Below are 23,427 nucleotides of genomic sequence, written 5' to 3'. Positions count from 1 at the left end.
TGTGCACCTATACAACATTGTTTTGCACACAGAGCCTATAGTCTTTGCACAGTGCACCTTTCATGGTGTGGTGCATGTTTTCTGTTTTCACAGGCACCACCTGCCACAGACAGATATGATAGTATGACCAACTGACTGACACAAGCCTTTATTATTTATATCAATCCCTGTAAATATGCCTTTATAAAGTGCCATTTCTTATTAAAATAAGGTTTTTAAAGTTTTGTAACATTCCCTAAATTTAAGATACCGTTAACCAATGTTACCTCAAATATTCTTACAAAAATCCGCAAATAGGAATTGAACAAGTCAGTGAATACTACTGAAGCTTGGGGCCTGGGATACCATATCTTCATGAATATTTCTGGTTTTCTCAGTCACTGAAGGGCAGAGAAAACAGGAAACACCACACAAGGCTAGGCAAGTCTACAGTCATGACAGAATCCAGACTTTTGCTTCTTTCACTGGCACACTCACTGGCTTTACTTTTATTTGGCATTTTTTCTTCAAGGATTTTAGGAGAGATACTGGATAAAAGTTCCAAGGCTAATGCAATGGATATCAGAGCTCCCAGTTTCCTGTGGAAGGTCAAGGGTAAATTCAGCAGCAAGAGTTACACAATTCTGTGCCTATTCTGTGACACATTTGAATACAATTGCATAAATGTAAATCTCTATTTTACTATTACTTGTGTGTCTAGATAATTTATATGTTTTCTTTTTTTGATTTGAAAGGATTTAATGATCAATGCTGAGAAAGGAGGATGGGAACAGAATAGGGGAAGGGGATCTGAGGGACTGGAAAAGGATAAACGGTCTTGCTGGAAGAAGATGAAGACAGGATCTCAGGAGGGAGAGATAGGGATAGGACAGAAGGGTGTGGAAGAGATAGGGAAAAGTATGGGAATCTAGAATCAGGAAAGGGTAGGTGAATTCACTTTCTCACCTGTTCTCCCAACACCAATCCCTTCACTTATCCTCTCTCCTTCACACTCTCTCCCATCCCCTCACTCAGTCTTCCTGCACTTTTGATCCCCTCAAATAAACCCTCTTACACCATCTCTACATCCCTCCAATCCTCTCATTCAATTTATAGTCCCCCACACCCTCTCCTCATCCCCCTCACTCACAACCTCCCCCTTACCCGACCCTGTCACAGCCTACATCACCCCCCCCCAGTCTTCTCATTCACACCTACATCCCAGATCCCCTCTCACATACACAATGAAACTCTCCCCTCACCACTTATCCTCTCTCCCCAACCTATTCTTGCTGTCAATCTCCCCTCTCTCTCCTTTTGATCTTTGGCCAATCCATCAGCCTGCATATCACCTTCCCCTCTCCACCAATTGCTGCTGCCGATCTGGGCGTGGTAATTTTTTTTTTTTTTAAAGCAGCAGCACCTTGAACTACTTCCTCTTCACCTGCAGACTGGGGCCAGAGCATCAAGCTATTAACTATGCGGTGCAAAGTGAGTCAACGTGACACTCCAACCCCAGGCTGCAGCTGAAGAGGAAGTGGCTCAAGAAGCCACTGCTGCTGTTTTTAAATTACTACACAGTTCGGCAGCAGCAGTTTGTGGAGAGATGTGCGGGCCATCAGATACTGCTGAGGCTCAACCCAGCCCCTGGTCTCCCACAGTAATTCTGAGGTAAGAATCTAATTGCGTGAGGAGGGTGACATTTTATGGCCCTTTCTATAGCCACAAAGTCCCAGGAGATAGGGGACCCTGGATATAAGATTTGCAACAATGAGTTAGACCAAAGGTCCATCAAGCCCAGTATCCTATTTCCAACAATAACTAATCCAGGTCGCAAGTACCTGGCAAGATCCCAAACAGTAAATAAATCCCATGCTGCAATTGCACTATTCCTTAAGTCTACTTGGTTAACAATTTATGGACTTCTTCCTCCAGGTACTTGTCCAAACTTTTTTTTTTTTTTTTTTTTTTTTAAACTCAGTTACACTAACAGCTTTTACCAAATCCTCTGGCTATGAACTCCAGAATCCAATTATATGTTGAATAAAAAACTGTTTTCTCCTAATTGTCTCAAATGTAATACCTAATATTACATTTGAGACACTGTGCTTCCCCTAGCCTTTGTACTTTATGAAAAAGTAAACCACCAATTTGCATTTATCGGTTTCACTCTACTCATTTTATAGACATATTTCTCTTTATCTGTCTCTTCTCCAAGCTGAAGAGCTCTAACCTCTTCAGCCTTTCCTCATAGTGGAATCATTCCATCCCCTCTATCATTTTGGTTGCCCTTCTCTGCACCTTTTCTAATTCTAGATTTTTTTTATGCAGTGATCATAATTGCATACAATACTCATGGTACACTTGCACCATGGAGCAATACAGAAGCATTATTCCTTTCCTAATAATTCCTAGCATTCTATTTGCTTTCTTAGCCACCACTGCACATTGAGCAGAGGATTTCAACATATCCATGACGTCACCTATATCTTTTTCCTGGCTGATGGCACCTTGCATTATATAGCTATAATTTGGGTTGCTCTTCCCTATATGCATCACTTTGCACTTGACTACATGAAATGTCATCTGCCATTTGGAAGCTCAGTATTCCAGGCTTGCAAAATCCTCTTGCAATTTCTCACAATCCTCTTATTTCACAACTTTGAATAATTTTGCATCAGCAAATGTCATCATCTCACTCAGTGCTCCCATCTCTAGGTCATTTATAAATGTTAAAAAGCAGTGATCCCAATACACATCCATGGGGCACTCCACTATTCACCTTTCTCCATAGAGAAAATTTACCATTTAACCCTACTCTATCTTTTAACCAGTTCTCAATCTACAACAGAACATTGCCTCCTATCCCATGACACTTTAATTTCCTCAAGAGTCTCCATGAGGTACTTTGTCAAATGCTTTCTGAAAATCCAGATACATTATATCAGCTAGCTCACTTTTATCCACGTTTGTTATTACCTTCAAATAAAATGTAGGAGATTGGAGAGGCAAGACTTCCCTTGGCTAAATCCATGTTGGTTCTGTCCCATTAAACTATGCCCAACCAAAACTGATGTCAAGCTCATTGGTCTGTAGTTTCTTGGATCACCCTCCAATCTTCAGATACGGTAACTGATCTAATTATATAGTTTACATATTTCTTAGGTCCACAATTTCATTTTTCAGTTCCTTCAGCACTCTGGGATGTATACCGTCTGGTCCAGGTGATTTTCTACTCTTCAGTTTGTCAATTTGTCCACGTACATCTTCCATGTTCATAGAGATTTGTTTCATTTCCTCTGAATTATCACTTTTAAATATCTCTTCTGGCATGGTTATCTGCCTTATATCTTCCTAAAAGACTGAAGCAATGAAATCATTGAATTCCTCTACTATGGTCTTATCCTCCCCATTAGTGCCCCTTTTACCCCTTGATCATCAAATAGTACAGCTGACTCTTGCAGGCTTTTTACTTCAAATGTACCTGAAAATTTCTATGAGTGTTTCCTTCCACAAGCTTCTTTTTAAATTCTCTTTGCTCTGCTTATCAATGCTTTACATCTAATTTGCCAGAGCTCATAATTCTTCCTGTTTTCTTCAAACCCCTTTCCATTTTTTAAAAAGATTTTTACCTATGACAGCCTCTCTTACTGCTTCGTTTAACCATGCTAGCAGTCATGTGGCCTTCCAACTTTATTAATACATCTGGTCTGGGCTTCCAAGATGGTATTTTTAAACATCCATGCTTGATGTTAACACAACCTTTGCAGATGCTTTCAATTTTTTCTTAACCATTTTTCTCATTTTATCAGAGTCTCCCTTTTGAAAATTAAATACTATCGCAGTAGATTTCCTTAGTGTCCTCCCATGTTATTATCACTATTGCCAAGTGGCCCCAACAGTTACCTCTTGCACCAAATCATGTGTTCCACTAAGGATTAGGTTTAAAATAGCTCCCCCCTCCGTTGTACCAATTGCTCCATGAAGAAGTCATTTATTTAATCTAGTAACTATCTCCTTAGCATGCACTGATATGACATTTACCCAGTCAATATTGGGTAACTGAAATCACCCATTAATGTGCTAATTGTTAGCTCCCCTAACTTCTATTAGCATTTTATCATGTCCGTTTATTCTAGATAGATGGATGGTAATATATACCTACTGTTAGCACTTCTATCCACAAAGGTTCTACAGTGCATTTTGTTTCCTGCAGAACTCTTGTCCTCTTGACTGTGCCCTCTAACATATAGTGCCACCGCTCCACTAATTTGATCTATCCTATCATTGCAATATAATGTATACACTGATATCAGATGCCAGCTACAGTATATCTACCTCTTCATTCAGTGCTATATATTGTTAGACTTCTAGTATTTGTATAGACATTTCCAATTATATTTTTGTTTGTATTAACAACCTACTTAGAGGCAATTATAATCTTTCTGCTCTCTACTTAAAGGTACCTGAGCTACTTTAGCTTTTATTGCAGCCTCTCGATCAAGATGCCCTAACTTCCCTATTTTGTTAGTATCCTTCAAAAAAAAAAAATCATTCCAAACCATGTGCTTCTGAGTGACTGTCTGCTTTCCCCCATCAACTAGTTTAAAAACTGCTTTACCTTTTTTCAAAACTATCACATTTCAAATAAATCATACAAGCAAAATACATCCAACAAGAATAGTCATTGCAGTACAATATTTACAATTGTGCTCATAAATTTACATACCCCTAGCAGAATTTAAGGTGTAGCATTTTAAGAAAAGTAATCAGATACCATGCATCTTTATTTTTCATGTTTCAAATTAATCTATTATGTATCCGAGAATAGCACAATTAAAGCGCAGCAATAAAGGAAATAAAATAATCCTGTTCAAAAGTTTGCCTACCCTTAGTTCTTAATAGCTTGTATTGCACCCTTTTGCATCAACGACAACTTTTAGTTTTTTTGTGATAGTTGTGAGAGAGGCCCTTTATTTCCTCATGGGCTAAAGCTGCTCATTCCATTGGCAAAAAGCCTCCAGAATTCTTTGGTTGTCTAACAAACTGCAAGTCTGAGTTCTCCCCAAAGTGGCTCGATGTTGAGGTCAAGAGACTGTGATGGCCACTCTAGAACTTTCACTTTCTTCTGCTGCAGCCACTGAAGAGTCGACTTGGCCTTGTGTGACAGATTTTTCTCATGTTGAAAAGTTCAAGTGTGCCCCATGTGAAGCTTGCCGGCTGATAAATGCAAATTATCCTCCAATATTTTCTGATAAGCTGCTGCATTCATCCTGCCATCAATTTTGACTAAATTCCCTGAGCCGCTGTAGCTCACATACCTCCAAACCAGCAGGGATTCACCTCCATGTTCCATGGTAGGGATGGTTTGCTTCTCTTCATAGGCTTTGACGACTCCTCAAACAGCATTTATGGTTGACACTATAAAGATCAATTTTGGTCTCATTACTCCAATTTTTGTTCCAAAAGTTCTGAGGCTTCTCTAGGTGCTATTGGGTGTACTGTAAGTGGGCCGTTCTGTGGCATTGGTGCAGCAATGGCATTTTTTCTGGCAACTCTACTATGCAGCCCATTTTTGTTCAAGTACCTCCTTATTGTACATGCTGAAACACCTACACCACTTTGCTTCAGAGAAGCCTTATTACAGTGAAAGTTGCTTGTGGGTTTTTCTTTGCATCCTAACAAATTTTTCTGGCAGCTGTGTCTGAAATCTCTTGGTCTACACCTGACCATAGCTTGGTATTACTATAACTCAATTTTCCACTTCTTGATCAGAGTTTGTACAGTACTGATTGGCATTTTCAAATCTTTGGACATCTTTTTATACCCCTTTCCTGATTTATAAAGTTGGAATTACTTTTGCTTGCAGATTCTTTGACAGTTCTTATGCTTTCCCTATGCTTTAGTAACCACCATAGCCCTGGATGAAATGCTCAAGAGCTAAGAAACTCATTGACTATTTATACAGACAAACAAGGCACAGGTGTAGATACCTACCCTTCACTGCCATCTCAACTTGTGTGTGTTAACTTGAGTGTACATCAGCCAAAACATTCAAGGTTATACAAACTTTTGAACAGGACCATTTTATTTGCTTTATTGATATGGTTTGTATAATGATTGTGATATTCTGTGATGCATAACAGTTTAATCTGAACAACATTAAAAACAGACATTTTGTCTGATCACTCGTTTTTTCCCCACAGAAAGGCAGACTGAATTAGCCTTGCTGTCCGGGGACATCTTCCGGGTCGGCTAAGGTGGAGCTTCACTAGCTGACAGAGCTTTGCCCTGGGTGAGGCTGCGCGCGCTCTTTCCCATGCGGCGCCATCTTCCTCCGTGCTGCAAGCCGCACACGAAGCTCTTCACTCCTCTCGCCTAGTTTCTTTTTTCTTCAGCGAATGTCAGATTTGGGTCCCAATCATGGTTCCCAGGCCACCGGGATTCACATTTTGCCAGTGCAGCAAAGTTATGTCTGCTACAGATGGGTACAATTACTGTTATTTGTGCCGGAGCACATGTCCAACTGCCGGGACTGTGGTCACATGTCCCTCCAGGCCCAGTGGTAGTGCATCACCAAAATAGCAAGTCTCAAAGAGGACAACTCCGGCTCATATGCCCCCATCTTGGAGCGCCTGTCGGCCCACTCCTCCCTGGAACCCAGACTGGACCGACCTAATCAGACCAGAAGAGCCTGTTCCATGGGACCCCCCCCCCCCAGCACAGCCTCGAGGCTCAGGGAGCAAGAAGCCCAACCCCCAGCGCCCGCACACGGTGCAAAGAGCAGTGGGAGATGCGCCATCGCGCCTGGTGCAGGACAACCGATGCACTCGGCTGAGGCGTCACACAGTCGGGATGCATCGCTTGGGACCAAATGAAAACACGTGATGCATGCGGAGCTGAAGCATAAGAAGGGATCGGCGCACAACTTATTGACGCAGCAAACCAAAGCACAAAGACACCTCGACTCAACGCCACGGTGGGCCCGTCAATGCAGGTACGACACAGCTTGATGCAGGACTCCCCATTCTGCCATAGGGATGGCTCCTCCAAGGAGTTAGCCCCAACACCGGAACCTCAAGGGGGGCATCCTCCCAAACTTAGATCTGATGTTTTTTCTGATGAGGAACATGTTTCCATCAAAAACTCCGGCTGTTCTCGATCCTCTGATCCAGTCTTCTCCGACCTGTCATCTGTGTCCAGGTGTAGAAGGGAGACATTGTGCCTTCAGGAGCTTCTTCGGAAGTGACACAAGCTGTACCCTTCAACAGTTCCCTCTAGGACCTAACACCAACATTCTCCTAGTAGTAGTTCCACCCAGACACCCCCGGAGGGAGGGACAGAGGACACTGGCATCCCAAGCAATGTCCCAGATCTCAAACATCCTAAGTTCCTCTCCTTGGTGAAGGATCAACGCAAGGCCACACCTAGTCTGCTTCCACAGGTGCAGATGTCAGCCCAGACCATCGATCCAGCAGTCCAGTCCAAGCTCGATCTCCTTCTCCACCTTCGTCCCCCAGTTCTTCAACGGGGTACCCCTCAGACTCTCCAGAGGGGCATCCAGAACCGACCTCCCCTCCCCCGGAAGATCTCTTACTCCACGTTTGTGGAGAAGGTGAGGACCAAACTGAACACAGAGACATGGAAGGTGCCGGACACCCGAGCAGAGATCTTAGGAATCTTGAAAATCTTCGAGACACCCGCTGAGCCAACAGCACTACCATCACACGCTGTTTTGGATGCGGTGATGACCAAGACCTGGGAGTCCTCTCTCTCGGGATTAGTGACCTCCAGGAAGACAGACCTCAAATTTTGAATGAGGCAATCACCTTTCTACAGCACAATGCAGTTACCCCATGTGTCACTGGTGGTGGAGTCGGCAAGAGAGCCAAGAAGCCATCTCACTTCAAATACCCCTCTGGGGTGGGACTCAAAATACCTCGACAACTTCGGTTGATGAGCATTTCAAGCGGGGATACTGAATGCCAAAATTCAACAGCACCAATTTTACATTATGCAGTATTTATTTGAGTGCCTACCATCCCTGAAGCCCTTCATCGCCACCACCTCGCAACTGGATGTGATGCTGCAGCAGTTCCATGACCTGGAAGAAGGTCTGACATCTCCTGCGTACAATCTATGAGGCTTTTGAGACATTAGCCCTCACCACGGCAGGGTGCATCATCACCCAGAGGATGGAGTGGCTCAGAGCTAGTGCCATTCGTGAGGATGTCCATGAGAAGTTGGTGGACCTCCCTTGACTCCCAGATAATCTCTTCAGAGACAAGCTATGGGAGATAGTGGAGCAGAACACCACAGTGATGTCCTTAGCATCCCCATTGGATCAGTAAGCATCAAAGAAGTAGTACCGAACGTACAAGAAAGCCTATTTTCAGCGACACCCTTTTCATCCCTATTCTGTATACCACTTGCCGGCCTACCCCTTGGCAAGGCCACTACAGCCAGCACAACAGCAGCCCCAAGGTCGTCAGTGGAACCAGAGGCAGCAACATCTGCTGCCAAACATCAACCCGAAGCCCCAGCAGGGTTTTTAGAAGCATAAGGGCCACTTCCACTGTACGCACAGGGCGTTTGTGGAGGATTTCCCATTTCTATGCATCTTAGGAAACCATCACCGCCGACCGTTGTGTTCTTTCCAGTCAAGGAAGGCTATTTGCTACACTTCAAGACGGAACCCATTCTTCCCCATCCAGAGAGTCAGCATCATTGCATGATGGGGAACGACAGCTGTTGCAGGAGGTCTCTGTGCTGCTCCAGTCCTTGAAAATATTCTACCCAAGAAAAGGCAGAAGGATCCATGCCAAAACCAGAATGCAACTGACCTGTGCCCACTAAACTAAACTCCACCGCTGATACCAGTTAGGGGAGCTCCAAAATCAGGCATCCCTTCTTGCAGCTGGTTTTCCATTCCACACCAGGCTGGAAGAACCAAGCTTGGTAAAATCAGGAGGTAATTCTTCCTAAGCCTCCAAAACAGCACGGACACAAATTCAAGGGAATGCCAGGTTGAGATGCCCAAATATGACAAACACATAGGGCAAGGCGCTGAGGTTTCCTTGCTATGGGCTCCATCAGTCTGTCAATACACCCTAATAGGCATCTGACAATAGTGCAACCAAAAAATTAGGCACTCACAGATAAGGTGCACAACACCGTGCTTATATAAAAGTGCCCAATCTGAGCTCCCTCAGGACTCAGATAATGTGCACAAAAAGGCTCGTGGGTGGGAGCACAAATGGGTGCCCTGGTAGGTAATCCTATGCTCCCAACTAGGCGCACAATGGGCCACATAAGTACGATCCGGAGACTGAAGAGGACAGACCGTGGCACACGAAAAAACTGCCGCAGCCTACCACGTGGCAAGCCAGACTAGCCTAGCCACAAGGGCTGCTCAACCCGACAGGCTACCCCGATCCCCTGAACTCCACTGGAGGCAGGAACGACCAGAGAGCATGGAGACTGGGCCGGGGGGAGAAATCTGTACGCAACTCTTTTTTTTTTTTTTACCTTTTACCTGAGCTCAGCCTGTCCTGGCTGAGAACGAGGTTGGTCTCCAGCTGTGGGAGGGAGAGGTCATCAACCTCACTCTGCTTCCTGCACCTGCTTGCCTTTCAGCTGTTTTTTGTGTGTTTTTTACAGCTAAGTTGAAAAACCAGCTACCAGACCAAGACGCTCATCTGAGGGACCACAGAAATCACATCAAGAATTCTCAAGGGGAGGGACCATAATATAATCACCAAAGGAGAGCAGGCCGAATTAAAATTTCCTTCTTTTCTCCTTCTCAAAATAAAAGCAATCCCCAGTAGGGAGCATCCACCATATGCTGGAGATGGAGAATACTGGTGGGCTGTCACTGCAGGGGTATATATACTGTGATGTCAGCTTTGCTCCATCTCCATCTGCTGGTAGATGTGCATAATCCACTGGATTTGGATTCACCTGTCTGTACACTAAGAAAAGTCTGCATTTATACACAGATTTTACCGCTAAGCAGGTTGTTGTAAAATTGCCCTCTAAAGACACAGTGTGTACATCACACAGGGTGTGAACTCTGGACCTCACTTGGAATACCGTGTACAACTCTGGAGACTGCACCTTCCAAAGGATATAAACAGGATGGAGTCTGTCTAGTGGATGGCTACTAAAATGGTCAGTGGTCTTCGTTTTAAAGCATAAGGGGATAGACAAAGATCTAAACATGTATACCCTAGAGGAAAGGCGAGATAGGGAAGCTATAAGACATTAGAATATCTCAAAAGTTTCCATACATAGGAGGTGGGCCTCTTTCAATGGAAAGGAGGCTCTAGAACAGTGGTTCTCAACCAAGTCCTGGGGACCCCCCCAGCCAGTCGGATTTTCATGATATCTACAATGAATATGCATGAGAGAAAATTTACATGTTATGGAGGCAGTGTATGCAAATTTTCTCTCATGCATATTCATTGTGGATATCATGAAAACCCGACTGGCTGGGGGGGTCCCCAGGACAGGGTTGAGAACCACTGCTCTAGAACAAGGGGGTCATGAGATGAGGTTGAAAAAGGGAAGACTCAGGAGTAATCTTAGGAAATATTTCTTTATGAGAAAGATGGTGGATGCATGGAACAGCCTCTTAGTGGTGATGGTGGAGACAAACATATCTGAATTCAAGAAAGCTTGAGATCCATATAGGGATCTCTAAGAAAGTGATGAGAATTATAATGATAATTGGAACGATGGGCAGACTGGATGGGCCATACTGTCTTTCTGCCATTACATTTCTGTTTCTAAGAACAGCAGAGTGGGTTTTCCCTCAGCTTATAATTCATAGCCTAACCTCATGGCCTCATACCTTTTTAACTGGTACGGAAGAATCTTCCCAAGAAAACATACATAGGATGCTAAATGTTCTGAAAATGTTTTCAGCTGCGTAATGGTTTCCTAGAAAAGAAGAGATTTAATAGGATTACTTGTAAACAACTGCTGATTGTTTTTCTTTCCATCCCCACCCCAACAAGAAAGGGATGGGAAGATTAAAACCAGATAAAAAGAAACTTACCAACACAGTCACCGTGTCTTCCGTTATGCTATCAAACAAGCAAATTATTCCGTCCTCCAGAGGGCGCACGTATGATGCATTTTCATGAAGATACTGTGAAAACTTAACAGGAGAAAAAGCCTTCGTTTAACGAAGCCCGCAAATAAATTTAAGGTAGAACACCTTAAAATAAACAGACTCCTGGATTCTTTACTAAACCGGAAAAGTCTTGTTAAAGTCTAGAACTACAGAAAAGCCCTAACTTAGAACTTTAGCCTCACTGACTTGTGTGCCAGCTAGATATTAATATTTTATGTAGGATTGTCTCATCGGTACTGATTGCATTTCATAACTGCATTTTTCATTCATGACTATTCTTTGAGCTGGGGGTTTCTATGCCTGATACAATTTTATTAATAATGTATGCCAACTGCCCATAAAGACAATGACGAGTGCCTTTTTGACAGCAAATGAATGTTATTGTATTATCCTATAGACTGATTGCTTTATTGAAGGATAAAATGCCAAGTATGATTAATAAAATCAATTTGTTGTATGCCGGTGTGAATGGAACAGTATATAGAACAATGATAGGTACCACTGCTCTTAGGAAGTGGTTTATTCTTTTTTATTCATGTTTCAATAAACAGATAATTACAAAAAAAACCAACGAACAATGATATGTAAATTGAATATGAAATCACCGCATTAACCAACTACTCAAAGTTACATACAGTAGATACATTAATTAAATGTCATCATGAGTATCACCTTATGGAGCAATAAATTGAAAAAACATTCATTTTTTAGAAAGTTCAAAATATTTGCATATATCTGACAAATATAGCAACATAAGAACATTCAGTAGTCATGGCTCAGACCACATATTCAGGCCGATACAGAACTGTGCACTCAGCCAAGCACTCTGTTTAGCCACTGTTTGGTCGCGCATTTTAGACGCGCTACTGTAAGAGGTAATAGTGTGTGGTAAACACGCTGCCAACCCCACCAAAACTAATAGCGCTCATCACATGCAAATGCATGTTGATGAGCCTATTAGTTAGTAAAATGTGCAGCCAAGCCACACATTTTACTCTCAGAAACTACCACCTGCCAAGGGCAGGCGTTAAGTTCTAAGGGACCCTGAAAACTGTAGAGAAAAGCAGAAAATTCTGCTTTTCTGTACACCCTCCAACTTAATATCCTAGCGATATTAAGTCTGAGGAACCAAAAGTTTAAAAAAAAAATAAAAAAAAAAAATCTGCCCATCGGTTGGTGGGGAGGGGGGTTCGAAAACAGATGCTCAATTTTGCTGGCGTCCGTTTTCTGATCCTGTGGCTGTCAGTTGTTGGACCCGCTGACAGCCACCTCTTCCGCTAATGAGGCTATAGGGACACGCTATTGTTAGTGCCTCCTTATTAGCATCCGGCCTCATTTAAATACAAAATCACGTGCCCAGGAGAGGTGGCCGGGCGCGCGTTGGGAGAGTGAACACTCAACTCAGAGCATCGGCTCTCCCACACCTCTTAAGGTTTGTCATTTATATCCTCTTGTCTCAAAGCCTTCATAGCGGTTAACATTTCAATAAAATAGATATGAAATTACAATCATATCATAAAAGGAGATTAACAGCTAAAATAATTAAAATATCAGAAATTACAAAAAACACAATAGCTGTTAAAATAGAAATTATTTTAAAATATTTTAGCTTTAACACGTGTTAAAGGAAAATTGGTTCTTACCTGCTAATTTTCGTTCCTGTATTACCATGGATCAGTCCAGACCGTCGGTTAAGCCTCTTGTCCAGCAGGTGGAGACAGACCAAAACTGTGAGGGTATCATATCAGGACAGAGCCTACACCCTACATATCCCTTCAGTATAAAGTACTTTCAAGGCAGATATAACTTCCCAAAGATCAAGCAAGCAATAAGAAAAAACAAACAAACTGAACAAATGAACAATTGAAAGGATTCTATATGAATAAAAGCACTCTTGCATACAATTTTAATTTTCATCTGTTAGATGCTTCTGGTGCCTTTAGTATTAGTAAACAAATCGGAAAATTGAAAACACCTGTAGAAAGAGACATAACATTCGAGCGGACGTATCAGATTTAGTACGGGCGGATGTCTGGACTGATCCATGGTACTACAGGAACGAAAATTAGCAGGTAAGAACCAATTTCTTTCCCTGTACGTACCCGGATCAGTCCAAACCATGGGATGTACCAAAGCTTCCCTAAAAAGGGTGAGACCGAGATAGTCCTGCTTAAAGAACCTGCCGCCCGAAGGAGCCAAAAACTGGAGCCTGCATATCCAGAAGGTAACGACGAGCAAAAGTATGCAGGGATTTCCAAGTGGCTGCCCTAGATATTTCCTGCAGAAAGATCGATTGACTCTCCACCCCAGAAATAGCCTGAAACCGTAAGGAATGAGCTTTTAAGCTTTCCGGCATGGGCCGACCCTTACAGATGTAAGCCGACGCAATGGCCTCCTTTAGCCAACGCGCAATAGTGGCCTTGGAAGCCTTATTACCTTTATTTGGCCCACTCCACAGAACAAACAAGTGGTCAGAGACCCGGAACTCATTTGTAACCTGAAGGTAACGCAGCAAGACCCGTTTCACATCGAAGAGCTACAGATCACCCCCAGCTGTATTTGCTACTTCTGACGAAGAAAAAGCCGGAAGTTCCACGGACTGATTGACATGAAAAGAAGATACGACCTTTGGCAAGAAAGAGGGTACAGTCTTAAGGGATACTCCTTAATCCGAGAAACGTAGAAAAAGCTCTCTGCATGACAATGCTTGGAGCTCAGATTCTTCTGGCTGAACAAATGGACACCAAGAAGACGGTTTTGAGAGTCAAATCCTTGAGCGTTGCCCTCCTTAGGGGCTCAAAAGGAGCTTCGCAGAGAACCAAGTTAAGACTCCATGAAGGATAAGTAACCCAGACCAGAGGATTCAAGTGCTTGGCTCCTTTGAGGAAACAGACGACATCCGGATGAGCCATCACTGAATAACCATCAATGGTGCCTAAGAGGGAACCGAAAGCGGAGACCTGCACTCGCAAGGAACTAGACGACAACCCCTTGGCAAGACCGTTCTGGAGAAAAGAAAGGACCTGGAAAACTGGAGCCTTACGAGCCGAGATACCAGAGGCGACACACACATTTTCAAAAACCTTCCATACTATGACATAAGCGAGGTAGTCTGCTTCCTGGCCCGCAATAGAGTGGATATAACTTCTTCCTTATAATCCCTTCTTTCTCAATCTCCGCCGTTCAAAAGCCAGGCCGCTAGACAGAAGTGATCCGCCTGATCGAAAAATATGGGACCCTGCCGAAGAAGATGGGAAAGATGACAGAGGCGTAGGGGACCGTCCGTGGCTAGATTCACGAAGTCCGCAAACCACGGTCTGCGAGGCCATTCTGGAGGCACTAGAATGACAGGCCCGTGATGAAGCTCGATTCTTCGGAGTACTTTGCCCACTAACGGCCAGGGAGGGAACACGTACAGTAGAATGTTGCAGGGCCAGGAAAGGACCAGGGCATCCACCCCTTCCGCGCAATGTTCCCGTCTGCGGCTGCCATCAGATCCAAGTGAGGGGGACCCCACCTATGGATGATCAGGTTCATCGCTGCATCTGACAATTCCCACTCACCTGGGTCTAACCTCTGGCGACTGAGGAAATCCGCTTGAACGTTCTCCTTTCCCGCAATATGGGACGCCGCTAAGCGCTCTAGGTGATGTTCCACCCATGCGAAGAGCCTGCTGGCTTCCAGAATGACTAGGCAACTCCTGGTGCCCCCTTGTCGATTGATGTAGGCTACAGTGGTGGAACTGTTTGACAGGACCCGCACCACCTTGTGGAGGAGTAGGGGAAGGAAGGCCTTGAAAGCCAGTCAGACCGCTCGAGCTTCCAGTCGATTGATGTGCCAGCGAGACTGGGTCGGAGACCAATACCCCTGAGCAGACTGGGTCTGGCGTACAGCTCCCCAGCCGGAGAAGCTGGCATCCGTTGTTACCACGATCCACTGCGGTGTCAGAAGGGACATCCCCTTCTGAAGATAGGCAGGCGATAGCCACCACTGCAGTTCTGCGACAGTAGACTGAGAGCGGCAGGGGCATCAAACTGTTCCGATACCAGTTTTCAGCGGGATAGCAAGGCTTTCTGAAACGGACGCATATGCGCAAAAGCCCAGGGGACCAGATCAATAGTGGAGGCCATGGACCCCAGAACCTGGAGATAATCCCAGGCTGTTGGCAGGGCAAGAGAAAAAATTGCGCACTTGGCCCCTGAGTTTGAGCGATCGGTCCTCCGGAAGAAACACCCTGCCTACTCGAGTGTCGAATCGCGCCACCAGGAATTCCAATGTCTGGGAGGGTTGAAGCTTGCTCTTGGGAAAGTTGATGACCCACCCCAGAGAGGTCAGACACAACCTGACTGCCAGCTGGCAAAGAGACTTTGATTTGGCCTGGATGAGCCAATCGTCCAGGTAAGGACGGACTAGGACTCAGTCTCGACGCAGGGTGGCCGCCACTACCACCATTACCTTGGTGAAAGTGCATGGCGCCGTGGCAAGACCGAAGGGGAGTGCTTGAAACTGAAAATGTTGGCCCAGTATCTCGAACCGAAGATACCGCTGGTGATCACGGCGAATCGGGATGTGTATGTAGGCCTACGTCAGATCAAGCGAGGCCAAGAATTCTCCAGCTCGAACTGCCACTATCACCGCCCTCAAAGTTTCAATCCGAAAATGGGGAACCTTGAGAGCCCGGTTGATGCGCTAGAGATCCAAAATTGGACGAAAGGAGCCTTCCTTTTTGGGCACGACGAAGTAAATGGAATATTGGCCAGTCCCTTATTCTTCCACTAGGACTGGGACTATGGCCCCCAGTTCCTGCAGCCTGTGCAGGGTTTGTTCAACCGCAGGCCTCTTTCGACTTCCGCAAGGGGAGATCAGGTGAAGATCTGGTAGGTCTCGAGCAAATTCTAATGCGTAGCCTTTTTCTATCACCGCTAGGACCCACTGATCCTTCGTTATGGTGGCCCATTCCCCAAGAAACTGGGACAGTCATCCACCTAAGTCTCGAACGGAGGAATGAGCCAGCCCCATCTCATTGAGAGGAGGACTTGGTGACAGAGTGTTGCTGGCTACTATCCCTGAAAGGCCGATGTCCCTGAAAGGAATGAGGCCAGGATTGAGATCAGGAAGCATTACCCCTTGGGAACGAGCCCCTTGCCCTGGTGGAAAAACGGCGTTGTCCCCTAAATCTAGTGCGAGATGGTAAGAAGGACTTAGACTGTTTTGGGTAGTCCTCTGGTAACTTATGAACCTTATTTTCTCCCAGGGATTTGATAAGTTGCTCTAGGTCCTCACCAAAAAGCAACTGGCCCTTGAAGGGAAGGGTTCCCAACTGTGCTTTGGAAGAGGCATCCGCAGACCAATTTCTCAGCCAGAGGAGGTGCCTGGCCGAGACAGCAAAGACCATTGCCTTGGCTTGCACTCGCAGAAGATCGTACAGGCCGTCCGCCCCATAAGCAATCGCTCCCTCCAAGCAATCCCCGCCTGCTCTGCCTCTGCAGATGGGAGGTCCTGGGTGCTGAGTAATTGTTGAACCCACCTGAGGCTTACCCGCTGCATGAGACTGCCGCAGATTGTCGCCCGAACTCCCAAGGACAGGACCTCAAATATGCGTTTGAGGAAAAATTCCAACTTGCTGTCCTGGACATCCTTTAGAGCCATAGCCCCAACCACTGGGATAGTGGTGTGTTTGGTAACTGCCGTGACAGAGGAATCTACCTTGGGCATCTTAAGTAGATTGAAGCAGTCCTCAGGAAGGGGGAGAGCTTGTCCATAGCCCTCCCTACTCGGAGTCCCGCCTCAGGGGACTCCCTTTCCCTAAGAAGCATCAGTTTATGCATAGGGTGAAAAGGAAAAGTACATGGAAGAGCCCTAAGCCCCGCCAGGACTGGGTCCATGTTGGCAGGCATTGCGGCCATAACCGTATCCACCGGGGGCAACTCAAGTCCCAGTTCCTGCAAAATGAAGGGAATGAGCAATTCTAGTTCCTCCTTTTGAAATAAGTGTAGCACCTGAGGATCCTCCCCCTCGAGGGGGGGGGGTTAGGAAGCAGCGGGTCAACATCCGGATCTGGAATTGGGACCACCTGTGGCTATGGCGGATCCGGAGGAGGCGGGACCCCTGGGACCACCCTAACCAAGTCCTGGCCCTCTGGCGCCTTCGGAGGTTGTGGAGGAAATTAGCGATTTTTTTGGTGGGGGGGCCAGGGATGGATGTTCCTCCTGCTGTAAGCTGGCTAAATAGGACTTGTGCATAAGAAGCACAAACTCCTCAGAGAAACCATACTTAGACTTCCTGGGGGGAGGGGGGGGGAAGGAAGGGAAAGGTCAGGCACCCCCTCCAGGGCATGAGGGGGGGCTCAAATCCAGAGAAGAAACTAAAAAATAGGGCTCAACTTCCTTCTGTATTTGAGCCTGCTTCCAAGATGGATGCCGTTCCCGTGGTTTTCCACGAGGGGACCGACGAGGGACCCTCCCCACCCGGTAGGCACCCTGAATAGAGGCCTCCATGGGAAAAACATGTGACAGACTCTCCACATTCTTTACAGGCACTGGAACGCGGCACCCGCGCTGAAGGGAAAAAAAATGTTAAAAAAATAAAAACAGCTGAGCTGCGCAGGGCCGAAGCCGGCCAGTGGAGGCAGCAACCGAACTCTGCAAGAGCCGTCCACAGTTCTTAAAAAGTAACAAATACAGTCCTGCTTCTACCCTTTTTTTTTTTTTTTTAACTGTTCAGCTAAGCCGGGGAAAAACACTCCCTGAGAGGGTACTGTTTTACAGTGGACAGCTAGATAATGGGGGAGAGACTGGACCACCAGTATCACCCCAGATGGTCACCAGGAAAAAGGGGCCTAGGATGGGCAAGCCCCCCCACCCCAGGCTCCCAGAGAAAACTTTCAGAGTCTTTTTTTTTTTTTAAACAAGAATTTAATACTTGCTTGATCCAGACCAAAAGTAAAGAAAATCCCCTCAGGGAAACTAAGGGAAGAAGGGGAACTGTAGGTTCAGCTGCCTGCACCTGCTGGAGCCAGACGAATACTGAAGGGGTATAGGGTAGGCTCTGTCCTGATATAGGATACCCTCACAGTTTTGGTCTGTCTCCATCTGCTGGACAGGAGGCTCAACCCACGGTCTGGACTGATCCAGGTACGTACAGGGAATTAAAAGTCCTAAGAACACATTTATCAGTTCAAAAGAAATAACTACCTACCTAAAAATAAAGTGCTGTAGATGTTAAATTAGCATGCATGCCTATTTCTCATTTTCAGTGTAAGCCGCATTGAACAGCCATGTCTTAAGATCAGCTTTGAACTTCTTTTTATCCTGTTGCAGCCGTAATTGAGATGCTAACTTATTCCACAGTTTTGATCCTGCTATTGATAGGGCTCTGTCTCTTACTTGGCTGACACATGCAGATTTAATTGTAGGAATTGCAGTCTTCTTATTGAATCGGCCTGTTTATAGGCTAAATTAAGAAGCCTAATATCCTCTAGCTAAAGATAAATATTTCTCAGGCAAAGGCCAGTAAGTGCCAGGCCAATGTTTTCCTATCCTCTCCTAGAAAAACACCAGTTTTCAGGATTGTGTCAAATATTCATGAGACAGATTTGATTACACTGGAGATCCAAGGTATGTAAATCTCTCATATACATTTTTATTATGGATAGCCTGAAAGAAACCCAACTGGTCAGGTGTGCCTCCAGGAGAAGCCTGGGAAATACTGTGCTAGGTTCCACTTTGGAAGTGCTCCAACTCTCTACAGAACTTTCAGAAAGCTGTGCTCGTCATAGCATCAATGGAAGGTCTCACAACCAGAGGGTTGTGAAGGAGCAGATGAGCTCACCACATCCATACCCCTGCCTTCATGCTGGCTCCAATGTACCTAAAACAGGTGAATGACAGATTCTTTGTACTTCCAGCTCAATCAGAACCAGGTTTGGATCTAGCTTTCATTCACTATTGCCTTGGGATTTTTTCCCCTATTGTATACCCCCAGTTATTGCAATGGTGGCCCTGGGATGGGAGGGGAATACACCAAGACTCCTTCCGGAACCTTGTAATCATGAGCCCTGAATGTGGTCAGTAGGTGTCACCCATAAGCAATGGCCATGACTTGCCCTTCCCAGGGGGCTGTGAGTGCTGCCTCCACAGCCTACCCACACCCAGCTGAGCTGAAGAGCAGAAGACCTGACCCAGGGATCAAATCAGGAACCCTGCACATAGCAGTGCACAGCACCTATCTAAGCCAGCAGGCTGGTCCACAAAATTGTTTCTAATGTTTAAATTAATCTCTTCTGCTATAATTTAAGCCTTCTACTTCATTTGTCCCCAATAGAGTGAGAACTGATAATCCACCTCTTCATAACCTCTGTTTTCTATCTAAATGCCATGGTCTCTGCAGTTTCTTCTCTTGATTACATAAATCAAACTCTTACAACTTCTCACAGATCTTAGAGAGCAGCTGGAATGCAGCTAAAATTGCTCTTTAAAAGGGAACAACAATGTTTTTCCCAGTTTTTAGCTATGCCAATCAATCCTAATATTTTAGGAAATGTATCACAAGGGCAGAAAAAAAGCTACGACTGCCATTAAATCAGCAACATTACTGGCTATGTAACCCTTCCATTTGACTTTGAGCAAATCACTTAACCTCCCTGTACGCTGACCCAACATATTACAGGGCTAGGACACTGTAAACATGCAAATTATCTTTGCAAGACTGGGTGAACTGATAGTTCTATTTCAAAAATACACAATGTGTTTCTTTATGCTAGTATGTTAATACAGTGTCTGCATTGGGTCCAAAAGGCAGTTTATCCTATGTAATCATCTGGGGGAGGAGGGGGCGGGGACAGAAGTCTTATTTGATTCTTCTGATATTATACAATTTAACCATCCTCTTGTCCTCTACAGCAAGAATCTGACTAAAAGAAGAACATCTAGCAAAAAGCAAAGATTGACTAAGTGTACAGCATATTTTCTAATTTACTTTAGTTTTGCTTAATATTTCTCCAAAACACATTTATTCCCTAGAAGAAGTCATGTACCTTCTGATTTAATGGTGATATTATGTCGATGGCAGAATCAACAGGGAAAATCTGGACTCTCTGCTCTGTGTAAGTATGGAAGTTGAGGAGAGCCGTAACAAGATCCTGAATGAAAGCCAGGGCCTGGCCAGCAATGTCTCGCATCTTCATCTTTAAACACAGATCAAGAATTTATTTTACTGTCATTCACATCAGCAAAACAGATGTGCATTTCATACAGAAAGAAACCAAGCACTGCTTTTAAAGATGGCACATAATGGTTGCACACTAATTTTTCTTACTGCTCACTTGTGAGAGGAAAAGCCGTAACTCATGGGTGGCAAAGGCAATGTTTATTATGGCCGCTACTCTAATAGAGCAGAAAGTGCAAGACCCTATACCCATATAGGCATTACATACAGACTTCTGTCTATACATACACACACTGTTCATGCATGCCAAAGTTACATTAAAAATAAATGGTGAATTTGCTGGTAATGTGGCATTTTAGATTGTTTCAGTTTAATTGTCAGAGTACAACTGCCATGTCTCATCGAAAAGCATGACTTTCTAAAACAGAGGTGCCCAAACTCTGTCCTCAACCAAGTCACATTTTCAGGATTTCCAAATTGAATAGGCAAGAAATCTATTTGCATACAATAGAGGCAGTGTATACAAATTGATTCCATGCATATGCATGGAGAAATTACAATTTACCTGATAATTTCCTTTTCTTTAATAAGAATAAGTGGATCCACAACTGGTGGATTATGCACCTCTACCAGCAGATGGAGATGGAGCAAAGCTGACATCACAGTATATTTATTTATTTATTTAACAACTTTTAATATACCGACGTTCGTATGGCACATCACGCCAGTTTACAAGTAACTCAATTAAAGGAGGAAATTACAATAAATAGGGGGCGGGGATGGGAGCAGGCCAGAAAAAAAGGAGGGGGGTAGGGGAGACAGGAGAAGGGAGGGAAAGATAGGTAGCGTGAGAGAGAGTAAAAAACAACCGTCAAAATAAGAAATAGGAGGAACTTATTTACAGAAGGAGCTATATACAGTAGTTACAATTAGGATAAGATTAATTACATTGGACACAATGCGCAATTTTGTAAATTTGCAGAACGAGGGCGGGCAAAGGAAGGGCGATGAGGAATTGCCTTAAGAGGGGGGGAAAGGGCGGGCAGGGTGAGAGGGAATGAGGCTGAGGGACTGTATGGGAGGATCTAGGTAGGTGTGTCTAGGTTTGATTGGTTTCCGGATAGGCCTTTCTGAAAAGCCACGTTTTTATGCCTTTTTTGAATGTGGCCAGGCAGGGTTCAAGGCTGAGAAAGGTGGGGAGGGTGTTCCAGAGTGAAGGGCCTGCTATGGTAAAGGCCCTTTCTCTCGTGGAGGTGAGATGAGCAATTTTGAGGGAGGGAGTATGAAGGATACCTGCGTGGGAGGATCTGGTAGGACGATTGGTTATACGGAAGTGCGGCGAGTCCTTGAGCCAGGGGTTGGATTTGTAGAGGAGATTGTGTAGTATAGTGAGGGTTTTATACTGTATACGGAAAGAGATGGGTAACCAGTGGAGGTCCTTAAGTATGGGGGTGATGTGGTCTCTTTTTCGGGTGTTCGTTAAGATTCTCGCCATGGCGTTTTGCAGGATTTATAGGGGTTTGATGGTCGACTCTGGAAGGCCAATGAGGAGGGAATTGCAGTAATCCACTTTGGAGAGGAGAGTGGTCTGCAAGACTAGACGGAAATCTTGTGTGTGGAGCAGTGGTTTTAGCTTTTTCATGATGTGGAGTTTGTAAAAGCCTCCCTTAAGAAGGGATTTAATGTGAGCTTTGAAATCGAGGCGCTGGTCAAGTTCGATACCGAGGTCTCTGACAGTAGGTGATGAGACGTGGGGAGAGGATGGGATATTGGGGAGTGATAGTTCAGGTTGATTAGATATTATGAGTATCTCAGTTTTAGAAGCATTAAGGGCAAGGTGGAGGTTGGATAGGAGTGAATTGATGGATGTAAGATGGGAGTCCCATAGTTGGAGGGTTTCTTTTAGGGTATTTTGGATAGGGATGAGGATTTGAACGTCGTCGGCATATAGGAAAAAGTTCAATCCTAGGTCAGAGAGCAGGTGGCACAGGGGCAGTAAATAAATATTGAAAAGGGTAGAAGAGAGTGAGGACCCCTGAGGAACTCCTTGTGTGAGGGAGATGAGAGAAGATTCAGCTTTGTCAATTTTTACTATGTTTTCTCTATTAGCGAGGTATGAGGAGAACCAGGATAATGCAGTGCCTGCGATACCTATTTCTGCTAGTAGGGAAAGTAGGATTTGGTGCTTGACTGTATCGAAGGCAGCTGAAATATCAAGGATAGCGAGGAGAAAGGATGTCCCTTGGCCCATGCCTATGTGGATGGTGTTGGTGATTGCGAGCAGGAGATTTTCTGTATTACGCTCCTTACGGAAACCAAATTGGGATGGATGTAAGATGTGGTGGTCCTCGAGGAAGTCAGAAACTTGGGAATTGACTACCTTCTCAAGTACTTTGGCGATGAGGGGGAGGTTGGAAATAGGACGATAGTTTGCTGGGTCAGAGGGGTTAAGGGAGGGGTTTTTGAGGAGGGGTTTGACAACAGCAATTTTGAGTGGGTCTGGGACTTTGCCAGATGCTAATGAACAATTTATTATGTCAGCTAGGGATTTAGCAATGGAGATGGGAATATACCTCTACAATGACATCAGCCCACCAGTATTCTCTGCCAAAGCCAAAAGTGGACAAACTAACAAAACTTGATTAACAGACAGCCACTCCAGCATTCAGCTAATAGGAAACCACTGAGCTCAGACAAGGAGTGTAACAGCATTAGTCTAGGGTCTGGATTGACATCCGTAATCCCTGGAACATGCAGCCACACAAGACAATAGCATCAGCATCCAGCAGCCAAGGACAGGAAGGTGGATCCAACTATCATTATTAAAGAAAAGGACATTATCAGGTAAGTAGTAATTTCTCATCTCTTAGCATTCAGATAGGTGGATCCACGACCAGTGGGATGTACCAAAGCTACTCCCAAACATGGCAGGAGGTTGCCTATGGTCCTATCAATACCACACATGCGAAGGCTGCGTCCTCCTAGGCCTGCAGATCCAGGCAGTAATGCCTGGAAAAGATATGCAAGAAGGCCCATAATCGCAGCTTGGCAAATCTCAAATGGGAAACAGCAATCTAATCTCTGCCCATGACAATGCCTAAGCCCTAGTGGAATGAGCCCTAAATTAACTGAGCAACAGTTACTCA

At 44.8% G+C, this 23,427-nt stretch overlaps 1 protein-coding gene across 2 annotated transcripts in view; it reads right to left on the bottom strand.

Moving 5' to 3' along the window:
• PPP1R21 (protein phosphatase 1 regulatory subunit 21) overlaps positions 1-23,427 on the bottom strand; it is a 188,354-nt gene that overhangs the window by 103,936 nt on the left and 60,991 nt on the right. For both annotated transcript variants that reach the window (XM_029593392.1, XM_029593391.1), the window contains exons 9-11: positions 20,151-20,300; positions 11,039-11,140; positions 10,832-10,920 (exon numbers count right to left, since the gene is read on the bottom strand). In XM_029593392.1, coding sequence (XP_029449252.1) covers positions 10,832-10,920; positions 11,039-11,140; positions 20,151-20,300 — 341 coding nt within the window. The remainder of the gene's footprint in view (positions 1-10,831; positions 10,921-11,038; positions 11,141-20,150; positions 20,301-23,427) is intronic.

This window comes from Rhinatrema bivittatum, chromosome 3 (assembly GCF_901001135.1).
Source record: "Rhinatrema bivittatum chromosome 3, aRhiBiv1.1, whole genome shotgun sequence".
NCBI classification, from domain to species: Eukaryota; Metazoa; Chordata; class Amphibia; order Gymnophiona; family Rhinatrematidae; genus Rhinatrema; species Rhinatrema bivittatum.
This window is presented reverse-complemented; position numbering and strand designations above follow the sequence as displayed.